The 26975-nt window shown below is 39.5% G+C and overlaps 2 protein-coding genes across 3 annotated transcripts in view; both read left to right on the top strand.

The window, feature by feature from the left end:
• The window catches only part of HDAC10 (histone deacetylase 10), a 480741-nt gene that overhangs the window by 16590 nt on the left and 437176 nt on the right, over positions 1-26975 (top strand). The window lies entirely within an intron of this gene.
• Positions 698-24481, top strand: TUBGCP6 (tubulin gamma complex associated protein 6). 2 transcript variants are annotated; one of them, XM_050969752.1, is made up of 27 exons: positions 777-810; positions 1206-1314; positions 1417-2228; positions 3681-3844; positions 5234-5444; positions 5972-6145; positions 7191-7312; positions 7641-7716; positions 8166-8275; positions 10080-10171; positions 10269-10408; positions 12050-12199; positions 12862-12943; positions 13021-13109; positions 13283-13398; positions 14021-14159; positions 14252-14368; positions 14608-15919; positions 16353-16399; positions 16655-16847; positions 17113-17281; positions 18555-18696; positions 19678-19872; positions 20133-20265; positions 20499-20712; positions 21761-21960; positions 23673-24481. In XM_050969752.1, the coding sequence occupies exons 3-27, from the start codon at positions 1482-1484 to the stop codon at positions 23762-23764; spliced, it is 5226 nt and encodes a 1741-aa protein (XP_050825709.1). In that variant the 5' UTR covers positions 777-810; positions 1206-1314; positions 1417-1481; the 3' UTR covers positions 23765-24481. The 2 variants fall into 2 exon arrangements, with proteins under 2 accessions (XP_050825710.1, XP_050825709.1); XM_050969753.1 differs by lacking the exon at positions 1206-1314 and having other exon boundaries at positions 698-810.

The following is a 26975-nucleotide window of genomic DNA, read 5'->3' as shown; positions in this document are numbered from 1 at the left end:
TCTCCCCTCTCGCACTGTCTCCCCTAAACATCTCCTCCTCCTCCCCTTTATTTTTTTAAGCAGCATTTTCAATGGAAAAGCAATTTGAGTAATAGCTCAGCTCTTTCTTCTTTCCCTGCCTTTGTTCAATGGAATTTGTAGTGTTTGAATCACATTAATACTGCATTTTGATATGATTAAGTAGGGAAACAGCGTACTGTTGGTCAATTTGTTTGCAAAGACGGTCCCAGGGCTGCAGCCGTCTTCCACCGCCCAGGCCCAGCGTGGCTCACTGCTTTCTGGTGCTAGAGTGTTGATAAATACTTGTCAGCTGCATCGCAGCAGTTTAGGGTCAGTATTGCAGGAATGGTTTAAAATTCATGACCTGTCCAACCGGCGTTTCCCCTGTCGCGGTCCGAGGTGCCGTGAGGCAGCGCGGGGGCTGAGGGCCGGCCCCGCGGGCTCCCTCGGCCGCCGTGAGGCAGCGCCGGGGCTGAGGGCCGGCCCCGCGGGCTCCCTCGGCCGCCGTGAGGCAGCGTCGGGGCTGAGGGCCGGCCCCGCGGGCTCCCTCGGCCGCCGTGAGGCAGCGCCGGGGCTGAGGGCCGGCCCCGCGGGCTCCCTCGGCCGCCGTGAGGCAGCGCCGGGGCTGAGGGCCGGCCCCGCGGGCTCCCTCGGCCGCCGTGAGGCAGCGCCGGGGCTGAGGGCCGGCCCCGCGGGCTCCCTCGGCCGCCGGGCGGGGCGGGGCGGGCCTGGTCGCGCTCGGGTGACGTCGGCGGCGCCGGGAGGAGGCGGTAGCTCCGTCCCGCTCCCGCTGCCCGGGGAGCGCCGCAGGTATGGCCCGGGCGGCGGCGGCGGCGGAGGGGCGGGAAGGGCGGGGGCAGCCCCGCGGGGCGCTGCCGGTGGTGGGGGGCTCGGGGGACTTGGCCGGGCTCGGGCCCGGCTGCGTGCTCAGGGTGAGCCCCGCCGGCGGCTGCTCCTCCGGGGCTGCCCACACCCGCCTCTCGTGGGTGAGTGCTCCGGAGCGCCCCAGGGATGGCGGGTGCCCTCCAGCCCAGCCGTGCGGCCGCCTCCATCACCATCGCCGCCCGCGGCTTGCCCACGTCCTCTGGCCCGCGCTGCCGCGGCTGCAGGCACCGCATGGGGAGGGAGGTGGTGGATGCCTCCGGGGAGTTGTTCCCGCTGGAATCCGGGGGTAGATCCGGACAATCTTTTCTCTTTTATTTCAGCCTGCCGAGAAAAAATTGGCATCTGGAATTAAGCTTCCTGCACCATCACTTGACTGATGATAAAAGTTAAAGTGGGTTTTTTATAGCTCATGTTCTAAATTTGTGGGAGGTCAGTTTTCTTTTCTTTTGGCCTGTCTCAGTTCAAGTTAAAGCATATTCATCAATTTCTTATACACCTTATGAGTTTCTTCCTTCTCCTGATATTTTTTAGGTGTTCCTTCCCATGAAATCAGAGACCCAGACCGTACCTGCCAAAACCTTACGGTTTCATCTGAAATGGAGAGCATTACACAGTTGTTCAATGACTTGTGTGAAGCACACCTGACAGGTTTGCCATGGAAGGTTCATTTAGGCAGGCAGAAGATCAGCAAGAGAAGGGCTAAGCAAAATTTGAAAAGGGTTGCTTATAATGCCCTGTTCATGAACCTTTTTCAAGATGAGGCTCGTAAGCTACAATCAAATGTTTCGAGACTCCCAGTGAAGAACAAAATTTTGATGCTGTCTTTCAACTTGAGAGTCGCTGGCCTAGGTGCTCAAGCAGATAGACTGGAGAATCTTGTGGAGGAACTGGAAACAGCTGAATGTTTACCATTTACTGAAGTTAATTCTGTCTTAGATCTCCTAGTACAGCTTGCTGGAACAGGTCCTCCTCAGCTGGTACCACAAAAAAAGGACTATTTTCTGAACAACAAATATGTTGGGAGGAATGTCAAATACCAGGGTTACGATTATTATGATGTAAGTGTGTTTGAAGCTGACATACAGTCTCTGATAACAAACGAAGAATGTCAGTTCAACGATGCAATCCAGCAGACACTTCAGATAATGGAGGCTGCCCCTGGCACTGGGCTCCCTGCCATAGGGCTGTTCTCTCAGAGCTGTCCTGCTGGGGACAAGTTTGAGAAAGAAACGCGTGTCTCTCTCTTCGGTGCTCTTGTCCACAGCCGTACCTATGATATGGACATCAAGCTGGATTTACCACCAGTGCCTGACAATGCAGATTTGTCTGGACTTGCAATTAAAGTATGGTATCATTTGTTTTGGACTAACCAGTCTATGCATGCTTTCATGTGTCCCTTTGAAACTGTAGTTAAAACCATAGGTAGTAGTTTAATTGCTGATAGAAGCACACAGCACTGGAATTTAAGATGGAGCAGGGATCCTTTCCTTTGCAGAGAACCAGATAAGCTTTTTGGAGATGTATAATAACAAAAATCTTGCCCTGTGGCTGTGTCAAAACCCATAATGTGTCCGTACCTTTCCCACCCCAGCAACCTTTTGCTTGCATTTTTGCCTGCTTTGTCTGTTGAGTGTTGAGCTCTGCATTGTTGCTTGCTTGTCAGTGCTCAGACTGACTGCCTAAGCATCCCTGTCTGAATGTATGTGCTTTACTGTTCAGATTGCATTACCTAACTTGCTGTATTGTTGCCTTGACTTGTTATTTCTTAAAGCATTTTTTTCTGTTTTTTTTTTTTTTTTCACTGAATGGCCTAGTTCTTATTGTCCTATTACTTTTTCAGAGTGTACAGTTTCTACTGTGTCTTTTTTCCCCTTTTACTGTCCGTTCTGTTTATTTTTGCTGGTTTATTCTTGTAGAAGTACTAGATACACTTACAGAGTTTTTCTTCTTTCTTTCCATTTTTACTGTGTGTAGGTAGGCTTATTTATAGCCTACCCTTAGATCTTCATCTTGTTCCCTTTACTTAACATATGGAAAGATCTTGCAATTCCTTTAATTCAGGGTCTGAACTGAAACTTGAAGGCAAACGCATTAAATAGAAAATCCCTGTGCCATTCAGTGCTCACATGTGGATGTAAATTGTAACCTAGAGGAGGCAGAAGCTTTTTTAGTGCTGAACTCTTTCCATCAGACTGGAAAATTTGCAATTTCATGAGGAATATGCTGCTTTTTACATGGGTGTGATTGTCTTTTACTAAAATTGAGGACAGTTCTGCACATATGGGTCCTGTTGAGTGGGAGTTGAGGATGTGGCATATACACTGTTTGAACACTTACAGATTTTCTGCATATGAATTAGGGAACAAGCTAAGTTAGTCATAGTTAACAAAATGTTTACAAATTTGAAGACTCGTGGCCTGGAACCTTTGCCTGGAACAAATGGTAGAACAATATGATTGTGTTAATGCTACGATTGTTGAATGTCCATACCACAAATTCTCAATTTGTAGCACTATATACTTGCCAAAGAAGAAAGTTTAGAATTTAACTTTCAAAATAGTATATTATTTTGAAGGTGATTTGTTTTTTATGTATGGGCATTAATACCTATAGAGACTCATCAGATTAAAAGAGTGCCTACAATAAAAACTTAAAATTTATATAAAGGGAGGGTAGGTGAGAGACCGGGTCACGTAGAGTCATTTGGTCACGAATGATAGCAAAACATCTTTTTCATTAACAATGTGTCTTCAGTAAAATGTTTTCATGTCTGACATTTGAACTCTTTCTGACAGGTTCCCCAAAGTATAGACCAGTCAGAAGATGAGGGATTCCAGTCAGCATCCAATCTGACTCCTGATTCTCAGTCAGAGCCAAGCATGACTCCAGACATAGATTTGTGGGATGCAGTGCTTACATATGGACCCAGCAAACGAAGATGTTGGGAAAGAATTGGGTAGTATGTGTCTGATCTTACTGGTAAACTTATTATGCACCATATGCAAAAATGTAAAGGTGCATTGCATCTTAATTCCACATGACTTTGATATAAATAGTGAAATGAGCATGTCTAATTCACGGATTTTAGTACACTGCATTAATAGGGATAAAGGAATTAAAGTTGTGTGATTTCAGCAAACTGGTTCTTAGAGTGCAGCAGTTTTGCAGGAAGAGATAAAATCACCTTTGTCAAAAAAGGAAGGGATTAAGAAAACACAGATTGTATGAAATGCAACATTTTTCTAACTATTTTGACTTCTTATATGCTATGCAATTTGTCCCAGTATAAAATGACTCCATATTTTCAGTTTCAAAAGAGACAGTGGTAATGTAGAACAGTAGAAGAATTAAACAAATATCTCCCAGTATTGTAGAGTATTGTATTCCTTTCCTCATCCTGTAGACAAACGAGAAAATTGTAATAGATTTCTTGGTGGTCTAGTTAGGCTTGTAGTTCTTTTGGCTTTTGAGTAGAAGATGCATCTGAGACAAAGCTCTCTGCAGTCCTTTTAAGGGTTCCTGGCTCCCCTAAAATGAAAGACAAAATAAAAGGCAGGTATGGCAGGTATCCTGCAATTTCAGATGGACAGTCCTGTGCCTGATTCTTGGAGAAGCCTTGCTCTGTATGTTTTGCGTAATTTTAAATAATAATCTTGTGGTGTGCTGTTGCATTGTTAAACAGTGTTTTTTCATCTCTGAGCCTTAGAAGCTCAGAAACTCAGGACTTCCCCTGTTCTAATTTTTCAAAGCCACTGTAGCCCACTTGAGCTTTTTTTCCTAGAACAACACAGTTTTTCTTGCTGCTATTTAGACTTTAAGGGTCTAAGAGTCATATATAGACCATATGCTTGACAGATTTTGTGTAATACCTGCTACTAGAATTCATAGTTTTTGGAAGAATTGGAAATAGAAATTGTTTTGGAGGGAATAGTAATCTTCACTGTAAAGAGGTAAAATATGTTAATAGAAGTTCATTCTAGCAGTTGGAGTGTATTTCTCTTCAACTTACTTGAATATTAGTATTAAATGAGCCATGGAAATATGGCATATATTGGCCTTGTTTTCCTAGTGTGAAAACTGCATCAGGGAGGGCCATAAAAGCAGCTCTGTCAAGGATTCTGTCTCTGAACTGATGTTCAAATTATCTACATATTTGTAGTCTGCACTGAGTTTGAGCTATGGTTTCATTGACTGAATGCACATTCCCTTACAAATGCATATTACAAGTAACTTTTCTGTGAGGAATTCTGTCTGTGCAAAACTCTGAAATGCTTTTTTCTTCCTGTATGACATGTATTTCCTTCTTTTCACATAATCACCTTGTAATGTTGTGTTTACTCTGACACAGCCCACCTGGTAAAAAAGAGGAGCCGTATCTTACTGAAGCTGGGAGAGAAGCTTTTGACAAATTTTATAAACTTCGAGAAGGGGAATTGCAACTGTTTACTAATACTGTACTTCAGCTTCCTCAGCTTGTGCTGGTGAAAGAACCTGAACTGGTTAAGGATGTCTTGAATGTCCTCATTGGTGTGGTATCCACTACATTTTCACTCAATCAGGTAGGGAAGATTTTTATTTGCCCTTCCTAGTCAAATCTTTTTGGTTTTTTCCTTCATAGAGTTTTTCTCTTCAATACATATATTTCTGCTGAGATCTTGAAGTTGTGACTAGTGTTAAGAAGTTGAATGTTGCCTAATGTCAACAGGGCAGTATTTATATATTGCAGTAATTATGTTACTGGAATAGGCTAAGAGCATTTGTACTTCTCTAAAGTGAAAATAGGTTTATGAGTACTTGGAAAATAGATGTGTAAATAATTTTGTAGAATTGGATTTTCTTTAAGGAATTAATTAAAGAGTCTTATTCTGTATATTTGAAGGCATCATTCCTACTCCTCCAATTTTGCTACAGTTCAATATTTGTCTCACTGTCCTAGCTATATAGTCTCAGTCACCTTAATATCTAAACTGGGAATTTGTCTGCTATTATTTTTGTCTGTGTTTACTATTTTAAATCAGAATACAGCTCTGAAATCGTTGGATTTTCCTGCCTTTTCTTATTTTTTTTCCTCCCTATATCCTGTCAGGCTGCTCAGTCATTTGTGATAAAGGAGGGGGTGTATGTGTCTGGAACATCACCAGAGACAATGCATAACCTGCTCTCGGAAGTTGCAGAGTATGGAACCTATTACACACGGCTAAGTCGTTTTTCTCTTCAGCCAGTTTTGGATTCCTCATACAGCAAAGGACTTGTGTTTCAGGTAAAACAATTGCATTAAATCAACTAGATTTAATGGATCAATTATCTGAGGTAGAGAAGGTGACTGATTTCATGTTAAGCTGGAATTTCTGTGTTCTGCAAAACCGCAGAGTATTTTTAGTGTAGTGCTCCATCCCAGGTCAGCAAGGAACAGTGCTGCTGTATTTAAATCACAGCTCTCTGTGCTGAGGGCTTGCTTGCAGTAAAACATGCAGTAAAATGTCTTTGTTACCCTTTGTTTAGTCATGTTGTTCTGTTGTGGACTAAAGAGTTATAATTTTTAAATGCTTTAAAAACATTACTTATTTATACAGAAAGATATATAAAATTAAAATACGAGAACTTTCTTCTACACTGTGTGTATATATATATATATATTTCAAAAATAAAAACTGAGGCAGAAAAATATGGTATTGAATAGCTTTAATTACTTTTCCTTCATTCAAAATTAAGTGCAAATTTTCCATGTCAGTCCTCTGTATATTATGTTGAGCTGTATGTGCACTCTGTAATATCTGGTGATTTAATCTCTTCCTAATGCACAGAATTAAGTTAGGATTAGTTATGAAAATCTATTCATTCTGAATATTTGATTTACAGCAATGTTATTCAATTTCTGTTCAGAAGGTCTCTCTGTTAGATAAAGTTCTAGATAAGTGCTTTGCAGTTAGGCAAAAGTGCTTTGCAGTTTAGGCATAAAAGTAAGGAAGCAGGTTTCCCTGGGTTGATATTATAGAGAATGAGGATCTCCTCAAAGGACAAGGCAAAGAATCTGAACCAAGATGCTTTATTTCACTGTGCATGGCTACAGGCTCTATGCACTGCATGTGTGAAGAGTATAGAGGCGTCACCTGGCTCATTGCAATGTCTGAAGTTGCATGGACCCTCACTTGCCCTTTACTTTGGTGTACACATCTCTCTTACCTGCATATGCCATTTATTTTACTAAAAGGTTTGTTTTTCATGCTGATGCAATTTATGAGAGACGTTTACAGACTGTTAACAACTTTCACATTAAGACTTTAAATATTTTCTGTTCATACCAGGCATTCACAAGTGGACTGAGAAAGTATCTTCAATATTACCGAGCCTGTGTTTTGTCAACACCTCCTACTTTAAGTCTTCTAACAATCAGCTTTCTATTCAGGAAATTAGGTCGTCAGCTCAGGTAAGAGAATGGTATGAAATATTTAAGCTTTTCCTTGCAGAAAAAATGCTATCTCTTCATATACACTGAAAAAGACTATATTACATGGGCATTCTTATTAAGTCTATCAGTATTTTTCCTCTGTTGTACAGATTTTTTTTTTTTTATATCCAGACTGTTCGAGGGAAAACAAACAAGGTCTTTATACTCAGTTATTTCTTTGTTATGCCTGTTATCATTCAGCATATACAGTGTGATTGTTGTGCGATATTGAAATTCAGTAAAGTTCATCACTGATCTTGGAGACTCCTGGTTGAAATTTTTCTATATGTTTTAATACTTTTTTTAGGTATTTAGCTGAACTGTGTGGCATTGGAACAACAGCACTGGGAATCAGTGGTGGAGCCGGTGCTTCATTTCCTACGGTGATTTTTTGTTTGATATTTTTATGTTTGTTTTGGGTTGCAATGTTAATATTCTTCAAATATGTTGGATTTTATATTAAATACTTAGTTCTGGTTTCTCTACGAGCAAAGCTATGATTCTGGACCTCCAGTTAAAACACTGTAGTCCTTTCTCCAGATACTTAAACATTTGGAAATTTGTCCAGGGTTTTCAATCCCTAAAATAAACAAAGGGCTCAAAATTAGCCTTCTAGTCATGTGAATCCAACTCTAAACATATCTCACTCTAGAAATGATAAAGTGAGCTTGAGGAAACTTGCTCAGGTAAAGTGATCTTAACCTCAAATAGATGGAGGAAATGAGATGAAACTGCCTTCTGTGTCTAGTGAAATATGTCAAGCCATGTATTTTTGTTGTTAAAGTTGTTGTGAAGTGTGTTGCCTAATGTTGAAATATTTTTCATTTATTAGGGTGTTAAATTGCTTTCATATCTGTACAAAGAGGCTCTCAACAATTGTAGCAATGAGCATTATCCAGTTCTTCTGTCTTTGTTGAAGACAAGCTGTGAACCATACACCAGGTGTGTCCATACTGTTCTCTGCATAATTGAGTTTAAGTATTATGAATTGGTAATCTGGTGAGTGACTCTGTGTGTTTAACAGTGGCTTTTAATATTTTCAGAAAAAAATACATGTCGGTATATGCAGTATATATTAAAATTAGTTAATTTTGCTGTTCTGTCCCTCTTAGCTCAGTAGCAATATAAGGGGTTATGTGTGGCTAGATTAGTAAATAAATATGTGTAAATAAGACTTAATTCTTGCTGCTGGTCATGGAAATTCATACTGGAATATAAGATTTGGATGAACTTTTTTTTTTTTTTTTTCTTCTCATACCTCAGTTAAAATCCTGAAACTGGAAACTGACAAATTTCTTTTATTGTACAAACTGAGAAAGGTCATGCATTTTTCCACTGTCTTTTTGTTGTGGGCTTTTTAGTAAGCAAAAATGAATAAAATATCTGTTGTTCATTAAGTATATGTAACTAACTGATAATAGGAGTAATTAAAAGTAGAGTTCCTTGGATTGCAGCAGTTTTGTTAAGCAGTGCTCATCAATTTAAAAATTACTAGTTTACAGACATCTGAAGAGATGGTCAATTTTTTAATAGCTATTTACAGGAATTATATCTGTAGCCTACTATAATCAGTTTGCAATGTTACATAATAGATGTAAAAGTACTTAGAAGAGAAAACAAAAGTCTGTCAAAATGCTCTAAATATAAGGTTCCTTCCATGGCCACTCTTCTTGTGTTTTCTTCTTTCTACATGAAATGATCTTCAGAGAAAGTTAATTTCAGATTTACCAGAAGCCTCACTGAAATATCTTCACAGCTCTTACCCTGCTATTTATAGAAGGAAGTCAGATTTCTGAAATACCAAGGGCATCATATGGAACCTAAAAAAATCTGGATTGCTGCATTGATTCCTAAATTTGCTGCAGATATCTATTGAAGCATCAATTATACATGATCAGGACTACCCTGGAAGGAAGCCTCTATTACCTGCATAAAGTATTACCCACTCACTTATTAACCTGAAGGAAATTAAATAAAACAAGTTGTTGCTCAAATAAATCATAGAAGCATCAGATTTAATAATTTAAAAGTGCTTAACTTTTTACATACAGCCTTGAAGTTGAGCAGTGGTTGCTGTGTCAAATGCTTCCTCTTTGTCGCACAGTGTTAAGTAAAAATTTTAAAAAAAAAAATTCTTCCAGGACCTCCGAGGCTTTTTACCTATAGCCTCAGATTGTATAAAAGTAGTGGGTTTTTTATGTCTCCAGAAGTTTGGCTTACACAGAGAAAACATGAAAAAGCATAAATAAATATGCCAAAAAAGTAGTTCTCATCATTGCATGTATATTAAAAATGCTTCTGGGTCTGGGGGAAAAGTGCTTGGTATTGCATCTTTGTTTTATACCCTTTTAGTTTCTCCCTGCTGAAATTACTTCAGTTTAAAACAAATCCTTTCTGATTTTCTCTTGCTGTGCCCTTGATGTGCTGCAAAGTTTTCTGTATATTTTTTATATATATTTAGTAAATTGATATGCAGGAATGAAATCATTGTTTTAATTGAGGCACTGTTCTCTTATCTAAACTAATTATCACTAAAATAGTCTATTAAAAATAGTTTAAGCAAAGTGTAGAGCCATAATTTCCTGTATATTTAAATGTCAGTATCACAGCACTTAATTGATGGCTTTTTATCCTGCCTACATCTTGTGTCTTTTGGGATTTTAAAGAGCATATTAACTCCTTGGTTATAATAAAGAAGAGAATGCAAGAGGATTGATTTTCAATATTGTACAATTTTTTTTTTCAGATTTATCTATGATTGGGTATATAGTGGTGTATTCAGAGATGTTTATGGAGAATTTATGATTCAGGTGAATGAGGATTATCTTTGTTTCAGAGGTACAGTATATATATATATGGAGCAGTTTGAGTTTATATAATTTGTGCTGTTAATTAAATAACTAAAATATGTATTCCCAATCTTTTTGTTACACAGATAAACATTACTGGACTCATGGTTATGTTTTGATTTCAAAAGAAGTAGAAGACTGTGTCCCTGTATTTCTTAAGCATATTGCTAATGATGTATACATATGTGGGAAAACTATAAACTTGCTGAAATTGTGCTGTCCTAGGGTAAGTTTTGGGTTGCTTCCTTCCTATTACATTAATCTCTAGAGCAAGAGCCTAGGTTTTTGGCAAGTTCGCTCCTTTATCAAAACTTGGTATTATGTAAGCAGGATGAAGAAGGGCAATTACTTGCTCTCAGATTACTTGTGAGCTGATTATCCACTCTACTTGCTACCACCTCACTGCAGAAATATACATTTTAATACCATCAAATTTATTGTATACAATGTACATGATGTATTTTTTTTTCTTTGTATTGAAAGCAGAAATGTTTTATGCATTCAAAAAAGTGCCTTCCACTTCTTTCTGGTTTAAAGCTGCCTCACTTTTATCAGGTCATGGCTCAGTTCTGCACAGCTCTTTCAGCTGTATCACTGCATTTTCAAGAAGTGCTTAAATAGTTCTGTTTATTGGTGTTTTGCTGAACAATTCTTAGCCTTTTTAAGAAAAACATGTTCAACTACTTTATGTCTTCCCTCTTCTCTCCATATGTCCAAAGATAGAACAACCAGAGAGGTGTCTAAAAGTCTGTGGACATTCCCAGGTAGCTAGTGTTCTCCTTAAGATCAGAGCTGCTCAGTCTCAGCAGAGCAGAGCAGCTCCTTATCAGCTCTGTAGTGTCACATACAAGCCTAATACCTCAAGTGAAATGTCCCTCTGCCAGTTCTCCTGAGTCTGCTCTGATAACCATTTCCAGAGCTTGATTCAGGTGTGCCAGTAGTACTGGGCTCTTTAGAATAGTGTCAGCCATCACCTCCATGGTAAGTTACAGCTTTATGTGTTACTAATTTAGTAGTATCTCCCCCCAGGTCATATGGCACCCAGGTTCAATCATCTTCCATCTGTCTCAGAGTGCCAGGCACATTTCATCCCTTTTTGATAATGCCCTCAAGAGCTGGCTCTTCCCTTCTGCTCAGGCTAATACATTCCCAGGAATACAGCCCTGGGCTTCCATCTTCTGGCTTTTACCAGTAGACTGGGGGAATCCAGTGTGAGCGTGCTTGTGCACTTGCTTGGTTTTTTCCTTCAAGTTATCTATTTCCCTTAGTTATCTGTTCTGTGCACTGAATTGAATAGCTTCAGAGATTTAGGGTTGTTGAGGCAGAGGAGGAAGACCAGGTATAGCACCACACTCTGTGGTGTGCACTGGCTGTGGTTTTGAGAGTTTTGTCTTGTGCAGAGGTCTCTCCTGTAGGGATGTTAGTTCTGTCTTAGAGAGTTCCTGCTGAGTGGGGATCTATGGAGGATGTAAGTGAACAATACCTGACTTTTGTCAGGAGAGATGCATTCAGCATCTCTCCTGACAAAAGTTACTCATGCTCAGTTAATTTGGATATTTAGAGTAGGAAAATTTGAGACGTTTAGAACGTGATTTGTATAAATTTATGTATGAGACTTTCAGCAGCAAAGACAGAACTCTAAGAATTTGACCTGTGATGCAAGTTGTGGACCACTGTACCTTTGTCTCCTACTTTGAATTAATTATATAAATGCCAAAAGATTGTACTAATAGAAGCTTTAGATCCTGTGTGGTTTGTGTCAGTGTCTTGAAGCATAACTAAATTAAAAAAATGTATAATGTGAATTTGTAATATAAAATTTTACACTTTTTAAAATGTATGTAAAAGGAAATTTCTCATTTTTCAGCATTATATATGTTGGTCAGATATACCTGTTCCCCGGATTTCAGTTATTTTTTCCCTTGAAGAACTGAAAGAAATAGAGAGAGATTGTGCAGTGTACGTAGGTCGAATGGAAAGAATTGCTCGATACAGTTCCATAAGCAAGGAGGAAAAGGTAAATGAATAAAGGAACAAATACCTCATTGTGGTTTTTTTTTAAATAGTCAATTTTCATATTTGTTATAACCTCTAAAGAATTTGTATTTACAGTCAGATTTTTTTCATGGGTAAATTGCAGTTTTAATTGCAGCAAATAAAAATTATAAATATTAAAATTATTTAATACAGCTTTTAAAAGTGTAAGTGGTGTGTTGATATTTTTTGCCCTTTTCATGTATTAAATGAGTGTTAGACTTCGATCTTAGTTATTTACATTAGGAGGTTTGTCCTCTTACTGAAAAGACTGTTAGATTCTGATTTAACAAATGAGATAAGCTAATTCTAACTAGAAACCAGATTTGTGATTTCCATAGCTAATTGTTTTTTCAGAACATTTTGTCTACAAAGATATGTCTGGCCTTCAGATTCCATCAATTTAGTTTATATATCAGATGGATTTGGTTTGTGTTAAAATCTGTAGTATTAACTTTCAAGACTATTTTGTAGATTTTACATTTACTTACTTGTTTTATTCATATTTTTGTTGTAGTAATTGATTAATAATCATTATAAGATGTGCATCTGTCTTTGCAACTGTGTATGAGTGTATTTCAAGTCTAAAATAATAGAAGAAATTCCACCTTGTTTTTTGTTGTTTGTTTGTTGGGCTTTTTTTAGGATTTGCGCATGGAAATAGCCAAACAAGAATTAATTGCTCATGCTCGGGAAACTGCTAGCAAAGTACTGAAAGCCATTAGTGGTAAGTTAAAGTGACATTTTATGTGTTTTCTAGGGGGTTTGTTAACATAAACTAACAGTATCTTTATTTTAATACAGACAAGCAAATATCAGAACGAATGGCTTTGGATGCAAAGAAACGGGAACAGTTTCAGAAGCTGAAAGAACAGTTTGCAAAGGACCAAGAGGTATCTCTCTGTGATTCTAGAGGCAGACTGTATTTCTTAGGCAAATAAATGAATGGATATGTTGTACTGAAGTTGAATTAGTAGCTCATAGTGTACAAATAGAACTTCTTCTAGATGTGTGTGTTACACCTGGTGTTGGGAACAGCTTTTAAAAGTGTTAAATATTTATGCAGCGTCGTCTTGCGATAAAGCAGGAGGAGATTGATGATGATTTCAGCTATGCTCGAGAGCTCAGAGAGAGAGAAAAAAGACTGAAAGCTTTAGAAGAAGAACTGGAAAAAAAGACAAGGTAAATGAATCTGAGTTGTCTTCAAAACTGTGATAAAGATCTCAGGAAAAAATAATTGCATCTTAAAATTCACAGTACTAGTAGTTCACAGACATTGTTCTACAAGGGTAGTATTTGCAGTTAGACGATGGATGTAAGAATTTTTGGTAATCTATGAGCAATTTTGTTACAAATGGTTAGTGGCCATAAAATCTGGGACCCACTCATTTGTGCCAACCCTATGCAGTCTGGGTTTTGCTATAATAAAAAATTTCAGGAAAAAAATTTGACTGCATCTTAAAATTTAAAGGCAGAGCCCACAGCAGAAATGGTCACCTGTATGTCAAAGCAGAAGTCAAATGCAGTTGGAGTTAGATTGGTATTTCACTTTCTTCTGTTTAAACTAAAGTTACTTAAGCCAAATGAGTGACCTACTAAAAATAGTTACAGAAATACATGTTGACTAAAAATGCAGTCCTGTGTTTTCCACCTGTTTATTCACTGTGACTGAAGCCTCTGGCTTCTACATTTTAAGAACCAGTTCTCAGTTCTGAGGGTGCTAAAAAATCTTATTCTTTAGATGGGAAGATGAAAATGATTGTACAAAAATCTGTAACTTAGCTTTCTTTTTACCTTCATTTAGGCAGGAATTAATTGACCATTATAGCAAACTTTCTGATGATGCAGCCCGTAGGGAACAAAGAAAATTATGGAAAATCCAGCGCCACAAGTTGGAAACAGCCCGTCTTAAGTTTCTGTCAGAAGATCAAAAACGCATTGAGGTACTTCCTAAAAAGATTTAAGTCTAATTTAGAAAATTTGATACTTGGTACTTAAAGACTTTTTTCTTTTTTTTTTTTTTTTTTACTTGTAGGAAATGCTTGAAAAACTTCCAGATGGGAGCTACAGGAAAAAATTAGATATTATTCCTTATAAACAGTGCCCACTGGCTTTGGATAAAACCCCTGTTGAGAAAGAGCCACCTTCACAAGTGAGTTTATTTTCTTACATAAACTTCAAGTTGCTGTTCCAGGTTTCCCTGAAGGGACTTAATTTCATGGTTCATCTCAGTTCCGTAAACACAAAGTTCACTGTAACAGCAAGGTGAGTAGTTATCACTTACAGTACATCAGAAAAATTGGAAAATTTTTTAATCCTGTAATTAAGTGATAGCTTAATTAGTAGGTTGATATGTGAGGTTGATACAGTGTAATATTATTTCTTTTTTAGGTGTCTTTTGTGAAACCTCTTCCTTCTAATGAGACAGTTGGCAGAAAAGAATCTGAGACTGAACAGGGTTTTGCTGCTTCTGCTGGCAAAGCACTGCCTATGCCAGAGCCAACAAATAATAATGCTGATGAACATTTTCAGCCTAAAGCAACAGGATCTGAAAGCAATCTCCAAAATGCAGAGAAACCATGCAGTTCTCTATACAGTGCTGAGTCCTTGCCTGAATCCAATGTGAATATAGAAGATTTCTTATCAAAGTCAAAAGATGAACAGTCTATTGCTGTCAGGATGCAAGGATCTTTGCTAGATGAAGCATTCCAAAATATTAACTCAGATCTTTCTGAGACTTTGCAAGTGAGTGAAAGTCAGCCTGTCTTGAGAGGAGCACCCAAAGAAGACAATGCACCATTGCATCAGCAAAGCGAGTATGATTTCAGTACAGTTCTCAGACCGTCTGCAGCTTGGCAGGGACATGTTAGAGTTGGGGAAAACGTGTTTGATGTGGATGAGAGAAGGCCTCGGTGGAATATTCATGGGCATGCATCTGATGCCAACATTAGGGTGGGAGAATATGTACCTCAAGTGGACACTTACCAGCCACATTCAAGTCCTTATGGGCATTCTTCAGATTCCCATATAAAAAGCAGCAGCTGTATTTCTGAAGTTGAGTCTAGGCGACCTCGATGGAATGTTCATGGGCATGTTTCTGAAGGTCATATTAAAATTGGGGAATATGCTTCAGAGATAGAGACCTCAAGGCCCAGGTGGAACATCCATGGTCATGCTTCAGAAGCCAATATTAAGATTGGGGAGTATGTGTCAAATGTAGCTCCTGCAAGGCCTCGATGGAGCAGCCATGGTCACGCATCTGATGCCAATATCAAGGTTGGTGAAAACGTGTCAGAAGTGGCCTCAGCCAGGCCTCGTTGGAACATCCATGGGCACGCCTCGCAGTCGCACATCAGAATTGGAGAGCTGGTTTCGGATACAGAGCCTTTGAAATCCCGTTGGAGCCCCTTTGGACACGCATCCCAGTCAAACATCCAAATAGGGGAGTGGGCCCCATCTACAGAAAATGATCCCATACCTCACCGTAAAGCCATTCCAGGTGCTTCATCCGACTCCACAGTTCAGACACTTCTGTACAGTGAAGAGTTACCTCCTGCTGAAGGGAGCAGAAAGGAAGCAAAACCATCACAAGTTAAGGAAGAGACTTTGCCACAGTCACAGACATCTGGCAGTGTTACAGACTTTCCTGATGCTAATATTAAAGATGATAAAAAGGAAAATACAATAGAAAAGAAACAAGAAGGTAAAATAACATAAGGTTTATTCAGTCAGCATTTATTTAAGGGCTTGTGAAAGTAACTCTGAATATTTATTTTCTAAATGGGTCCTTCTTTCCTTACTTATTCCACTTAATTCCTTGCATTACTTTTGATATAGTCCTAGAATTCAGAGGAAAGAATTTGAGCTTAAACTTGTCTCCTCTATGCAAGAAGCAGAGCATTAAAAAATGAGAGTTTTAGCCTGAAATTTTGTGAAACAGGACCTTTAGGGTCCTGAAGTAGAGAACATGCATAAAACTACCTGGGTGGGGGTATGGGGAGGCACTGTTATTGGTGTGGTTGTGATAGTTTATACAGGAATTTTGAATAACTTTAGGAGCAGATCTGAGGTATGAATCAAGTATTATAAGCAGGTCTAAGTAAGTGCTGACTTTATTGTATTTACAATAATTGCAGATGTTGTCAACAAGGACCCTTCTCCAGATTCCTCACAGAGCTTACAGGTAAGAAACAAAAGTGGTTGTTGAGATAACTTATTTTTCTTTTGAAAAATTGGACTGATAGTTAAGGTAGTAAATTTCTCTCCTAATCTAGTAGTCACTGTAAAATCATATTGTTTTTACATGTCTGAAACACACAGGTGAGTAGGCTCTTCTCTTTTCATTTGGAACAGCTAGGCAGTTACCTGTAGGAACACATTAAGCCTGAACAGACAAAGCAAGTATCTCTCATAAAATTTATCCATTAATGAATTTTAGAGAGAAGAACCTGAAGAGGCCATTTCTCAAGATACTGTGCCTCAGGAAACTTTATCTTCAGAAGCTAATGCAGCCACAACTAAGGAGAGAGAAGGCGAAGAGGAAGATGCATGGAAGAAAGAACAAGCCTATTTGAAAGCCTTATCGGATCAGTATTGTATTGAAAAGTACCAAGATAGTTATGATTTAATGTGTGAGTAGAACTTTTGGAACAGTAGATCAATAGAAGATGTTGTAAATTTGAGCTAGAAAGCTGAATGCTATGACTTACCACTAAATTACCAATGTTATGAACTGCAGTAGCCATACAATTTGCTCCAAGGCACAAAGATGAGAAATACATTTTGAGATGTGATGATTTTCTAACCTAGAGGTGTTTGTATACAGAGTTTAATAGGAACATATTATTAAGCTTCTTAAATTATTAACTTAAATTGTTTGTATATTTTTAAATGTAGCAGAACCACCAGTTTCTCATCTCTTGCATCATGTGATACCAAGATCATACACATTTCCTGTGGATCCTACAGTGCAGTCTGCAACAGATGAAACTGCTGTACAGCTGAGTGAGCTCTTGTCTCTGCCAGTGCTGATGAAACGTTCTATTACTGCTCCACTTGTATCTCAGTGAGTATTTGTTAGGAATTTTGCAATTAATGTATTCTGTTTTGAGACAGGAGTTGCACATAGGTGTCTTAAATTTGCTCTTAGGTTCTAGAAGTAATTCAGTAAATGGTCCATTTGTCCAATTAAAAAGTTCAGATCTGCATGATAAATAATAACATTATTTATAATAACATTAGACATTTATGTGCAAATTAAAAATTTGAATGTCTGTTTGGAATATAAGTGCTCAGAGGGAAGTCTTGTACATTATGCAGCAGTGATTTTGACATCATTAATTTCATTGTTCTTTTAAAAAGGTATTCTTTATAATATGTACGCTAGTTTGTATTTGAAATATGAAAGCTAAGGGGGTAAAATAAATCTTCTGATTCTTGAAATCTTATATTGATCAGGATATATTTCATGCTTCTGTGGGAACTCCAGCTTCAAGGCTGTTTTGAAGTATAATAGAAGCTGTTCTTGCTACTATTGGGATATAAGGAAAGCACATACATGTTGGATGGTTTAATTAGTATATCTAATAATATTTTAAATAAAAGTTTTTGTTACTTTGTGCAAGATTACCTTTTGTCATGAAAACAATTACTCACACTTTTTTTAGAATCTGCTTTCCTCTAAGTTTTCCTCTGCTAGTTCTGAGTGTGCTATACTCAAAGTTTGGTACAATGTAGAAAGAGATTATTGTCTAACTTAATTTTAAACATCTAGTTGGCTACCAGAATAATCTGTGTACAGATTCACACATTTAGAAAACTGAGCCTGAGTTTTTGTGGTGCCAGAATTACCCTATCCCTGATAGGCAAGTTAAATTATTTGAAGATAAATTGAATACCTACACACTACTGTAGACTGTGTATAGATCTAGATACTAGACTGTGGTGTAGATCCTAATATCTGGTGTCAGTTTTTGCAATTAGTGTATTCTTACTGGGGATTTAATAGTCTTTTAATTTGTGTAGGTGACAGAGATCAGAATGCTATTGATAAAATGTTGATCCAAGTCCAGCAGCATATTCTAAAGATCACTGTATGCAGCCAGTCTTAAAATACTTCCCCAGTATTTTTCAGAACCCAATTATCTGAAGTGGTAGGTTTTAATTCTGGTATATAATGGATGAAGATTTTTTTGTCTCGTGTTTTTTGCCTAAATGAATAACATCTTAGATTAGCAGAGTTAAGTACCAGAGCATTAATCTGATGTAGCCACAGCTGAATGTTAACATTAAGTTAGTTGCATGTAAGTGTAATACCTTTTCTGTGTTTTTATTCTTAGTGTTTCTCTTGTGAACAAAGCAATAGTTGATTACTACTTTGTGGAGCTCAATGTAGAGAAGCATTTTGAAGCATTGAGACACTTTTTGTTAATGGAAGATGGGGAGTTTGCTCAGTCACTCAGTGACCTGTTGTTTGAGAAGGTATTTGCTTTGTTGTCTTAACTCCAGTGTTTGGGTTGTCTGCTCTGCCTTCATGCCTCTGAATTGATTTGGATGGGAATGGGAGAATGGTGTGAATTGGAATCCTGGCTTGTGGAGTTTTCCTCTTTTGTACTGTCTCAAGAAGTCTGTAGCAAGGAATTCTGTTAATGTTGTAAGGATGGAGAAGAAAGGTCTTGGACAGATAAGCAGTCCTGGAAGGGTACTTCACTCTTCCCTGTGAAAACTGCTGCACTATTGCTGTCCCCTCCTGTCTGCTGGCAGCAAGGCTGGAAGAGCCTGTTGCCTTTTGCTAAAATCAGTGGAAAGCTACCTATTGTGTTGCAAACTACCTACTCTTACCTTAAATATCCTCAGCTAGAGAGCAGAGGGGAGGCCATGTGAAGAGAGTGCTGGGCCCTCTGATGAGGCAGTATTTTCATGATTTACTGCTGTGTTCATGGGGAAGACAGCAAGGTAGGACAGGCAGCCTGGGTTGATATAGGTGGTTGCCCATGGAGATAGGCAGCTGTAGGAGAGTTAATGCACTTCTCTGAGTCCTGAAAATGCTTTAGACCCAACTAGGGAAAGCACCTGGGGATTTATACTTGATGAATAGCTTTATTTGTAAACCTCTGAGAGTGCTGAGGTGATGAGACAGGCAGATCCAAGTCAGATAAATTCCTTGGGTCCCTGGCTTTCTAAAGACTCTATTTCCTGCAGGAGGAACTGAACCACAGCCGACATATGAAAATAAATCAGTGTAGGTATGAGATTACCCTTCATGCTGTGAACAGAAAATACTACAGAAGTTGCTTCCTATGCTGTTTGTACGTCCCTATGGCAGAAGTAAAAACTTCCAGTCAAGGCAGGGTAGTCACCACTTTATCATTGTGCTTTAATTCACCTGTGTTCAAGAGCCAAGACTTTTTATTAATATGGTGTAATTAGGGTTTTTTTTTTTTTTTTTTTTTTTATCCCTAGCTTGGATCAGGACAAACACCTGGTGAATTGCTGAATCCACTGGTTCTTAATTCTATCCTAAATAAAGCCCTACAGTACAGTCTTCATGGTGACACCCAGCTTGCTTCCAATCTTTCTTTTGCCCTCAAGTATCTCCCAGAAATGTTCAAGCCCAATGCACCAGATGCTCTGAGTTGCTTAGAGCTCAGGTACAAGGTAAGAGGTCATGGAGCAAGGTAGAATACTGCAGTTATGCCATGCTTTTTATGAACAATGGTAAAGTGAATATGTTAGTAAGAATGCAGTATCTAAGAATGGAGTAAATTAATGTGTAATGGAAACTACAGGATATACTTAGCCTGACTATTGCATTACATTATTAAAATACATAATAATTGTTGAAATACTTGTATTTTAAATAATGTTATAATTTCTAACAAAAAATGTAGTATGATCAGCACTGTTATTTCTTGTAGGTTGACTGGCCTCTTAACATTGTCATTACTGAGAGCTGCATGAATAAATACAACAAGATTTTCTCCTTTTTGCTTCAGCTGAAGCACATGGTGTGGACTCTCAAGGATGTTTGGTTTCACTTAAAGCGCACTGGTAAGTGTGACTAGTGAAAGAGAGCATCCTGTTTAAAATGCAAAGGAAGATGTTTTAAGAAAATTGTGGCTTTTGAAGTTTGACATGACTGTATATAAGCAATTGTCTAGCCAAGGCTGCTGAAGGCATTTTTAACAGGATTAGACTGTACTAATAAAAATCTAAATTCCTTTAAAAATTCTGATTTTAGATGGTCTCTGTGGCTGATAATATATTTCTGCTTTTATTTTCAGCTTTAGTGAGTCGTGCATCAGATTCTGTCCAGTTTCGACAGCTCCAGCTGTATAAACATGAGATGCAGCATTTTGTGAAAGTAATTCAAGGTTACATTGCTAATCAGATCCTTCATGTTACGTGGTGTGAATTTGGAAACAAACTGTCTTCTGTGGGTAACCTGGAAGAAATTCACAGAACACATGCTGAATACCTCAACAAAGCAATCTTCAGGCAAGCTACCATACTTACTTTTACTTCAAATGCATGTTCAGGGAGTGGCCAGTCCTAGCCTAATGTATTTGCCAGTGACACATTAAGTAGTCTTTACATATGAAAGTGTTCTTGTGTAAGAAACAAACTTCATGGCATCTTCCAAGGTCTGTACTTTGATACTTTTTCTCAGCTATCCATCCTTTTCATTTCCCTGGACTCCTTGACTCCTGCTCCTGGTCACCATGCCTCTGCAAGCTTCCAGCTACTCAGAACAGCTCTAAACTAAGGGCACACATGCTACAGTTCTTTTTCTTTCACTCCATCCTTTGTAAATTTCTGCTGTTTCATTCATCATAAGTAGTGTGCACAGTAAGCCTTACTGAAGAATGTGAAATGCATCTCCTGTACAATGTATGTACTTTTAATACATGTGCAGACCAGGACTGGACTTGAAAAGGACTAAATGATGCCTCAGTCTAGATTTATGAGCAGTGCAAGAGACACCTGTCTTTTAGGAATCACAGGCTTTTAGCTCCTTAGTTACTGTATGTGAGGCAGAGGGGTGGTGTGGCTAAAATGGAAAGAGCTAGAGTTTATTTGGTTTCTTCTTGAAGAGTGTAAATTGAAATGATGAAGTGGTGAGATGGAGTGAGATGATACAGAACAGAAATTATAAGCAAGAAAAGAAATTTCTCCTTTCACGTCTCTCTTTTTGAGTTTTAATCAGAAAAGACTTGCCTAGAGCTGCTCTTTAGATAGAAGGTGGTAGGATGAGAGAAGATTAAAGTTTAAGGAACTCAGAGCATGTTGTTGTTAAATGTCATCTCTTTTGTAAAGGCAGATGTCATCCTAGAAATCAGATTCTCTAGGGCAGATAGAAGTTTCTTGGAAGTGCAAGTAAACCGTGTTAAATTTAGGCACCTTGTTTAAAATTTGTTGGCTGCAGTCTTGGGGATTTTTTAAAGCAATTATCTTTAACCTAAAGGGTTGTCACTCCTTTGTATTTGTAGTCTTAAAACTAATAAATTACATCAACCAATTTCTGAAGCTGTTTTTGTTCTGTTAGGGGTCTGTTGACAGAGAAGGCAGCCCCTGTGATGAACATCATACACAGCATCTTCAGCCTCATTTTGAAGTTCCGCAGCCAGCTCATCTCTCAGTCGTGGAGCTTCGATGCAGGGAAGCAAATGGCTGTTCATCCCAACTTTGGTCTGATGCAGCAGTCCTACAATACCTTCAAGTATTACTCCCATTTCTTATTCAAAGGTAAGAAATTGCATAAATTCTAGATAGAAGAAAAGGCGAACTGGCTACTGGAATATTTTGGTAGTATAATGTAAAAGTAGGAAGATTTGTATACTTTGGGAATGTTGGAAATATAGTTCCCAAATGACAACTGCATTGTTGTGGTTTGCCAAGATCTGCATGTACATCAATTAAAATGCACAAGAAATCTAACAGATATTTCAAAACTGTAAGTTTTTGGTGATACTTACAAAATAAGTATTTGGTATTTAGCTGTACTTTCATGCATACATTTATCCTTTTCTCTGGAATTGAGTTCTGAAACTTTTTATTGGCAGCAGTGAGAGATAGTTAGATTCCAGTCAGAAGTAATTTTAGATATATATGCAATAGTTGAGTTTTGCCACTGGTATGAGATTTGGAAGTTCCGATTCCCATGTTGGACTAAAGCTCAGAGAGCCTTCCAGCACATGCTACAGGCAAGTTTTTCAACTGTTTGCCAAATATTCTTTCCTTTACCATTTCATCTCACTGTCAGCTTAGGCTATAATGTACTGAAGGGGTAACCTTCCATTTGTCTTTCAGATCTTGCTTGTGTTTCAGTACATTACTTATCCTTCATCTAGTATAAAGGTGGTTTGTGGGATCTGGGTTCCTTTTTTTTAGAAAATCTTGAATTCCTGAAGGAGGTGCATCTGCTTTTCTTAGATCTATTCTACTAGAATATTTTTTCATTCAGACTATATTCTTAAGGAAATGAGCTGCCCTTTTTATTCTTTAAGGGTGTCCAAAAATGGTATCAAAGGACCAAAACCAGATATTTCAGGATGAGTTAGAATGGCTGCTTCCAAATTCTACAGGAAGTCAGAACACCTGTGGGAGCCACCTAAGCCCATACTACGAGATCTATGGTTGCTTCATGGACAGAGATTAATAGACCATTCTGTAAGGAAATCTGATGAGTGACCCAGTTTTTTACACCCTCTTTGTTAAGCACTACAAAACAAATATATGCTTGTTCCACTTGTACCCTCAGTCACCATGTATTGAAAAATGCTCTCTCCACAATGGGTTGATCCAGAATCCATTGAAAGCCAATACAGAGTTGTCTGGACTTCAATGGCTTTGGCTCGGGCCCTAACTTCTAAAAAGACACCTCCCCTTCTTCCTTGCATGCTGCAGCTGCTTGCTGATTCCCTTGATATTGGTGCATGGGATGTTTGTGAGCTTAGGGAGCTTCTATTGGCTTTTTTCCTTTGTAATTAAGGATGTTGAGAGCAGTTGGTGTGTTCATTCATAGAGTGTGAGGGCTTTGTCCTAGGAATTTCTCTTTGGTTTTCTCTCTCACAATGAACTTCACTCAAGACAACTTCAGCAGAGCTGCTTCTTTCACAGAGGTCTCCTGAGGAGATAAACATGCTTCCTGGTCAGTTGAAATTGTGATAGGAGCACACCATCTTTATTGTGAAAGATTCTGTGATTTCTTTGTTTCTACGAAAGCAACTTGATAAGGAAATGCTTTGTTAGAATAATGCACTTTCACTTAGAACTGACACAGTCTTTCTTTTGTATTTATTTGAAATATTTTATAATTCCATAAATATACATTTGTTCTCAGATTTCTGCATTACGCTTTTTTTTTTTTTTAAGTTAAAAGCCACAGATGCTGTCAAGGATGAATTTAAATATTAATCTTAATTGAAGCTTACTTCATTTCTTTTCTTTTCTTCCAGTGGTAACAAAGCTTGTAAATAGAGGATACCAACCACATCTGGAGGACTTTCTGCTGCGAATTAACTTTAATAACTACTACAAGGATAACTGAACTCTGTAGAGTAAGGATCACTGATAACACAGTAAACCAGAAACTATATGTATATGCTTATGATTTATAGAAGGTTATGCAAATGCCATGCAGGAGGCATTTTTCTTCAGTGAAATAATCTGCTATCTAAAAGCTTGAAGGCTATAACCACCATACACAGAGCATGATGATGCTTTAAATCCACTAAACCTGCCAGTTGTTAGATCTGCAAAAAATTGATATTGTCATTATTGCAGAGCTGAGTGCCTGGTCTTAACACAGGAAAGAGTGCAAAACTGTATATCTGTGAATGTGTAAATGTTGTATTTTCAGTGTTGTGAATTTCCTTTAATGTAAATACATGTATGTGAAATAAATGAACAGATACTTTCTAAAACTGTTGAGAGATGGGTATGAGGTACAAATGTTCCCACAGGTATTAGTACCTATTATTTGATGTGGTTTATTTTCAAACTGATAATAATTTTTAATCCAAACATAACTAATTTCTTTAAGACTCATAGTCACAGTGGAAGAGAATGTGATGTGGCAAGGTGGTCTGTTAGGTGATAAAATATTTGATTATTCAAGCACTTGGTGATTGTTGGAACACTCGTGCCAAACTTAGTTTCTGTATCCTTAATTTAAGCTATGCATCTTATTTTGTGATAATTATTTAAAACACCTAAAACAGAATTTCAGCCTCACTAAGGCAAAATAAAGCTGTAAATCCCAATATATTCAAAAGACTTCTTTCAACTAAAGGATCATATTTGCATAATTTTCCTTTTCCCACTTTTTTTGTTTTCCTTTATATTGTGAGAAGAGACAATTGAACTTTCAGTGTCATAATATGAGAATGTTATAGAGAGGCAGTCAGCATTGAAATACTTTGGTTTTGAGATGAAGTCATGGTTGGTTAAAAGGTGGATATATCCATGAGGAGCTCATTGTCTGATTATGGGACAGTTATTTAAAGCTACAGGCCTGACTAGCATGTTACTGGGACTATGGACTGTTGAATAAGATTATTTTAAGATGTATAAATAAATTAATGATTTTTTTTTTCTGAACGAGAAATAAGTATTGGAGACAGAACTTAGCAGCTGTGAAGCTGACCTGAATGTTTCTGCTCTGAATCCAAAGTCAGTGTCGAAACATGGTAATGCACAGTTGTAACATACATCTTCTACACTGTTTCTTTATCTGTGCTGTGTCTTACTAACTCTCTGCCTTCTGTTCTGCAGAAAAGGGGATTGCAAGAGCAAGTGGTTTACAGACTGAGCTGTTCTGTTGCCCAGGGAGGCAGAGACCTGTTTGTTTACCTGACTTGTTCTTCAGGAATTTACAGGACTGGGTGTGTATGTGCAGGCTTGGCTTCTGGTGCAGACTGATGTCTTGTCTTGAAGCCACTGGACTTCCCACCCAGTGTCTTTAGGAGCACTGTATGATGTTTGGGACTTTTTTGCTTGGCCCTACACTGTTACTGTAGAAAGACCCATTGAACATTGTTTGAGTCCCGTGGTTTGCCTGGGGCAGATCTTTAACATAAGCACAAGCAGTAACACACAACAAAGATGATCATATGGTTGGACATATTTAAGCATTCTTAGAATTCCTCCTTCCAGCAATGACGTTCTAAGTGACACAGCCCTGGGCAAAGCAAAGAAAAATATTGTTCCTTTTAAGGAAAGTAGTTCAGACTAGCGTGAAATGGGAGGATGGAACAGGTCTGGTTGCTGTCAGGAGCGTGACGCGGCGGCCGCGCTGCCCCCTGGGCTTCGAGCCCCGTCCCGCTGCCGGCCCGCGGGTGCAGCTGCGGGCAGCGCCCTCCAGGTGGCGCCTTCTCCCCGAGGCTGAGCGGGCGCTCCCGGCGGGCGGAGCGGCCGCGCCGGGGCTCGTGCGGGGTATCCCCGTGCGATGGTCGTGTGCTGGGCAGAGCCTCTGGGAGCGGAGCGAACTTCAGAGCCCTCCGGGGAGGTGCTCCCGGCTGTGTCCCTTAGCCTCTGAGATCGCCCTGGCTCCGCCCTGCCGAAACCTCCCTGGCGTCGGGGGATAAATGGGAACTCCGCCACCCGGCATTCGAGCTGCGAGCCAAAACCGGGCCCGGGACAAGAAGCGTCGGGAATCTTATCCCGTGTCATCGATCCTGTGGCGGGGGACACGACTCCGCCGCCCGCGGAAGGCGGGATGGGGATCGAGGCTCCGCACCCTGGGGGAGACCGCATTAAACAGACCCGGCCCGCGCCGGTGATCCCCTCTGTGTCCCTGCCCTCGGTCCCGCTCCCCCAGTGCCACAGACTCAGCCTTCACTGGCTTCCCATGCTCAGAAATCCCGCGGCCCGCGTCTGCCGGCACCGCGCCCCGGGCGGAGCGGCTGTGCCGGGGAGGGCGGTGCCGAGCGCGGGCGGGCGGGCCCGGAGCCGCAGCCCCCGACCAGCTGGGGATTCACGTGGAGCCGTGCCGTGCCGTGCCGTGCCGTGCCCTGTCCTGCCGCGGAGCGTCGCCTCCTTCAGCACCAAGAACAGCTACAAGTGTGGCTACGCGCCCACCCCGCTGAGCCGTTCCGTGCCGTGCCCATCTGAACGCTTTTGTAACCTATTCTGCATTCCCCCCCTTCTTTGGCTCTGCTATAATTTGCCATCCTTAAACGGTTTTCATGCAAGGGAATTGTAAGCCACTTTCTGAGTCAGGGACCACATTTCACAGTGTTTTTCCAAGAACTGAGGGATAGAGGCCTGAGAGTTCTAAAAGAAAAAAAAAAACCTGATCCTTGAGAGGGACTTGTGAAGTCACTTCAGAAAGACGAACTTTTTAATTCATGTTTCCACGGAGGAGCCAATGAGTGAATACAAAGAGCATCCTAAGTTACCAAAAGGGTCGGAGCAGCAGTGTCAGTGCTTAGAACCGTGCTCTAGGAAATAGGTGGAGGTATGGGAGAGGTCGCTGTAGAAGATGAGCAAGTAACACAGCTTGTGTTCATTAGCTAGTAGAAGCAAAGCTTTGAAGGTACTTGAGGTGATTACAGTTCTTTGGGTAGATGGTACGGGCAGATATCTGTAGCACGTGGATCCTCAGGCAGCAGCTGACTCCTGTATAAAACCTCACCTGAAGACTGTGGATTTTACAGTTGCTGGGCCCTGTGTCCACACTGTCCTTGCTCCAGGGGTGCTCCTGGGACTAGGACTGGTCTGGTAGTGAGGGGTCTGGCTGCCCAGTGAAGCTGGGGCAC

The sequence above is a fragment of the Serinus canaria genome, chromosome 1A (genome assembly GCF_022539315.1).
Source record: "Serinus canaria isolate serCan28SL12 chromosome 1A, serCan2020, whole genome shotgun sequence".
NCBI lineage: Eukaryota > Metazoa > Chordata > Aves > Passeriformes > Fringillidae > Serinus > Serinus canaria.
The sequence above is the reverse complement of the archived record's forward strand: the minus strand, read 5'-3'. Positions and strand labels throughout refer to the sequence as shown.

What these genes read in the sequence shown, in the direction of transcription:
- TUBGCP6 (XM_050969753.1), top strand. Translation starts at nt 1,482, where the DNA reads ATGGAGAGCATTACACAGTTGTTCAATGACTTGTGTGAAGCACACCTG. An exon ending in CTACATTTTCACTCAATCAG is followed by an intron (nt 5,445 to 5,971) that starts GTAGGGAAGATT and finishes ATATCCTGTCAG; the next exon opens with GCTGCTCAGTCATTTGTGAT. An exon ending in ATTCCTCACAGAGCTTACAG is followed by an intron (nt 16,400 to 16,654) that starts GTAAGAAACAAA and finishes AATGAATTTTAG; the next exon opens with AGAGAAGAACCTGAAGAGGC.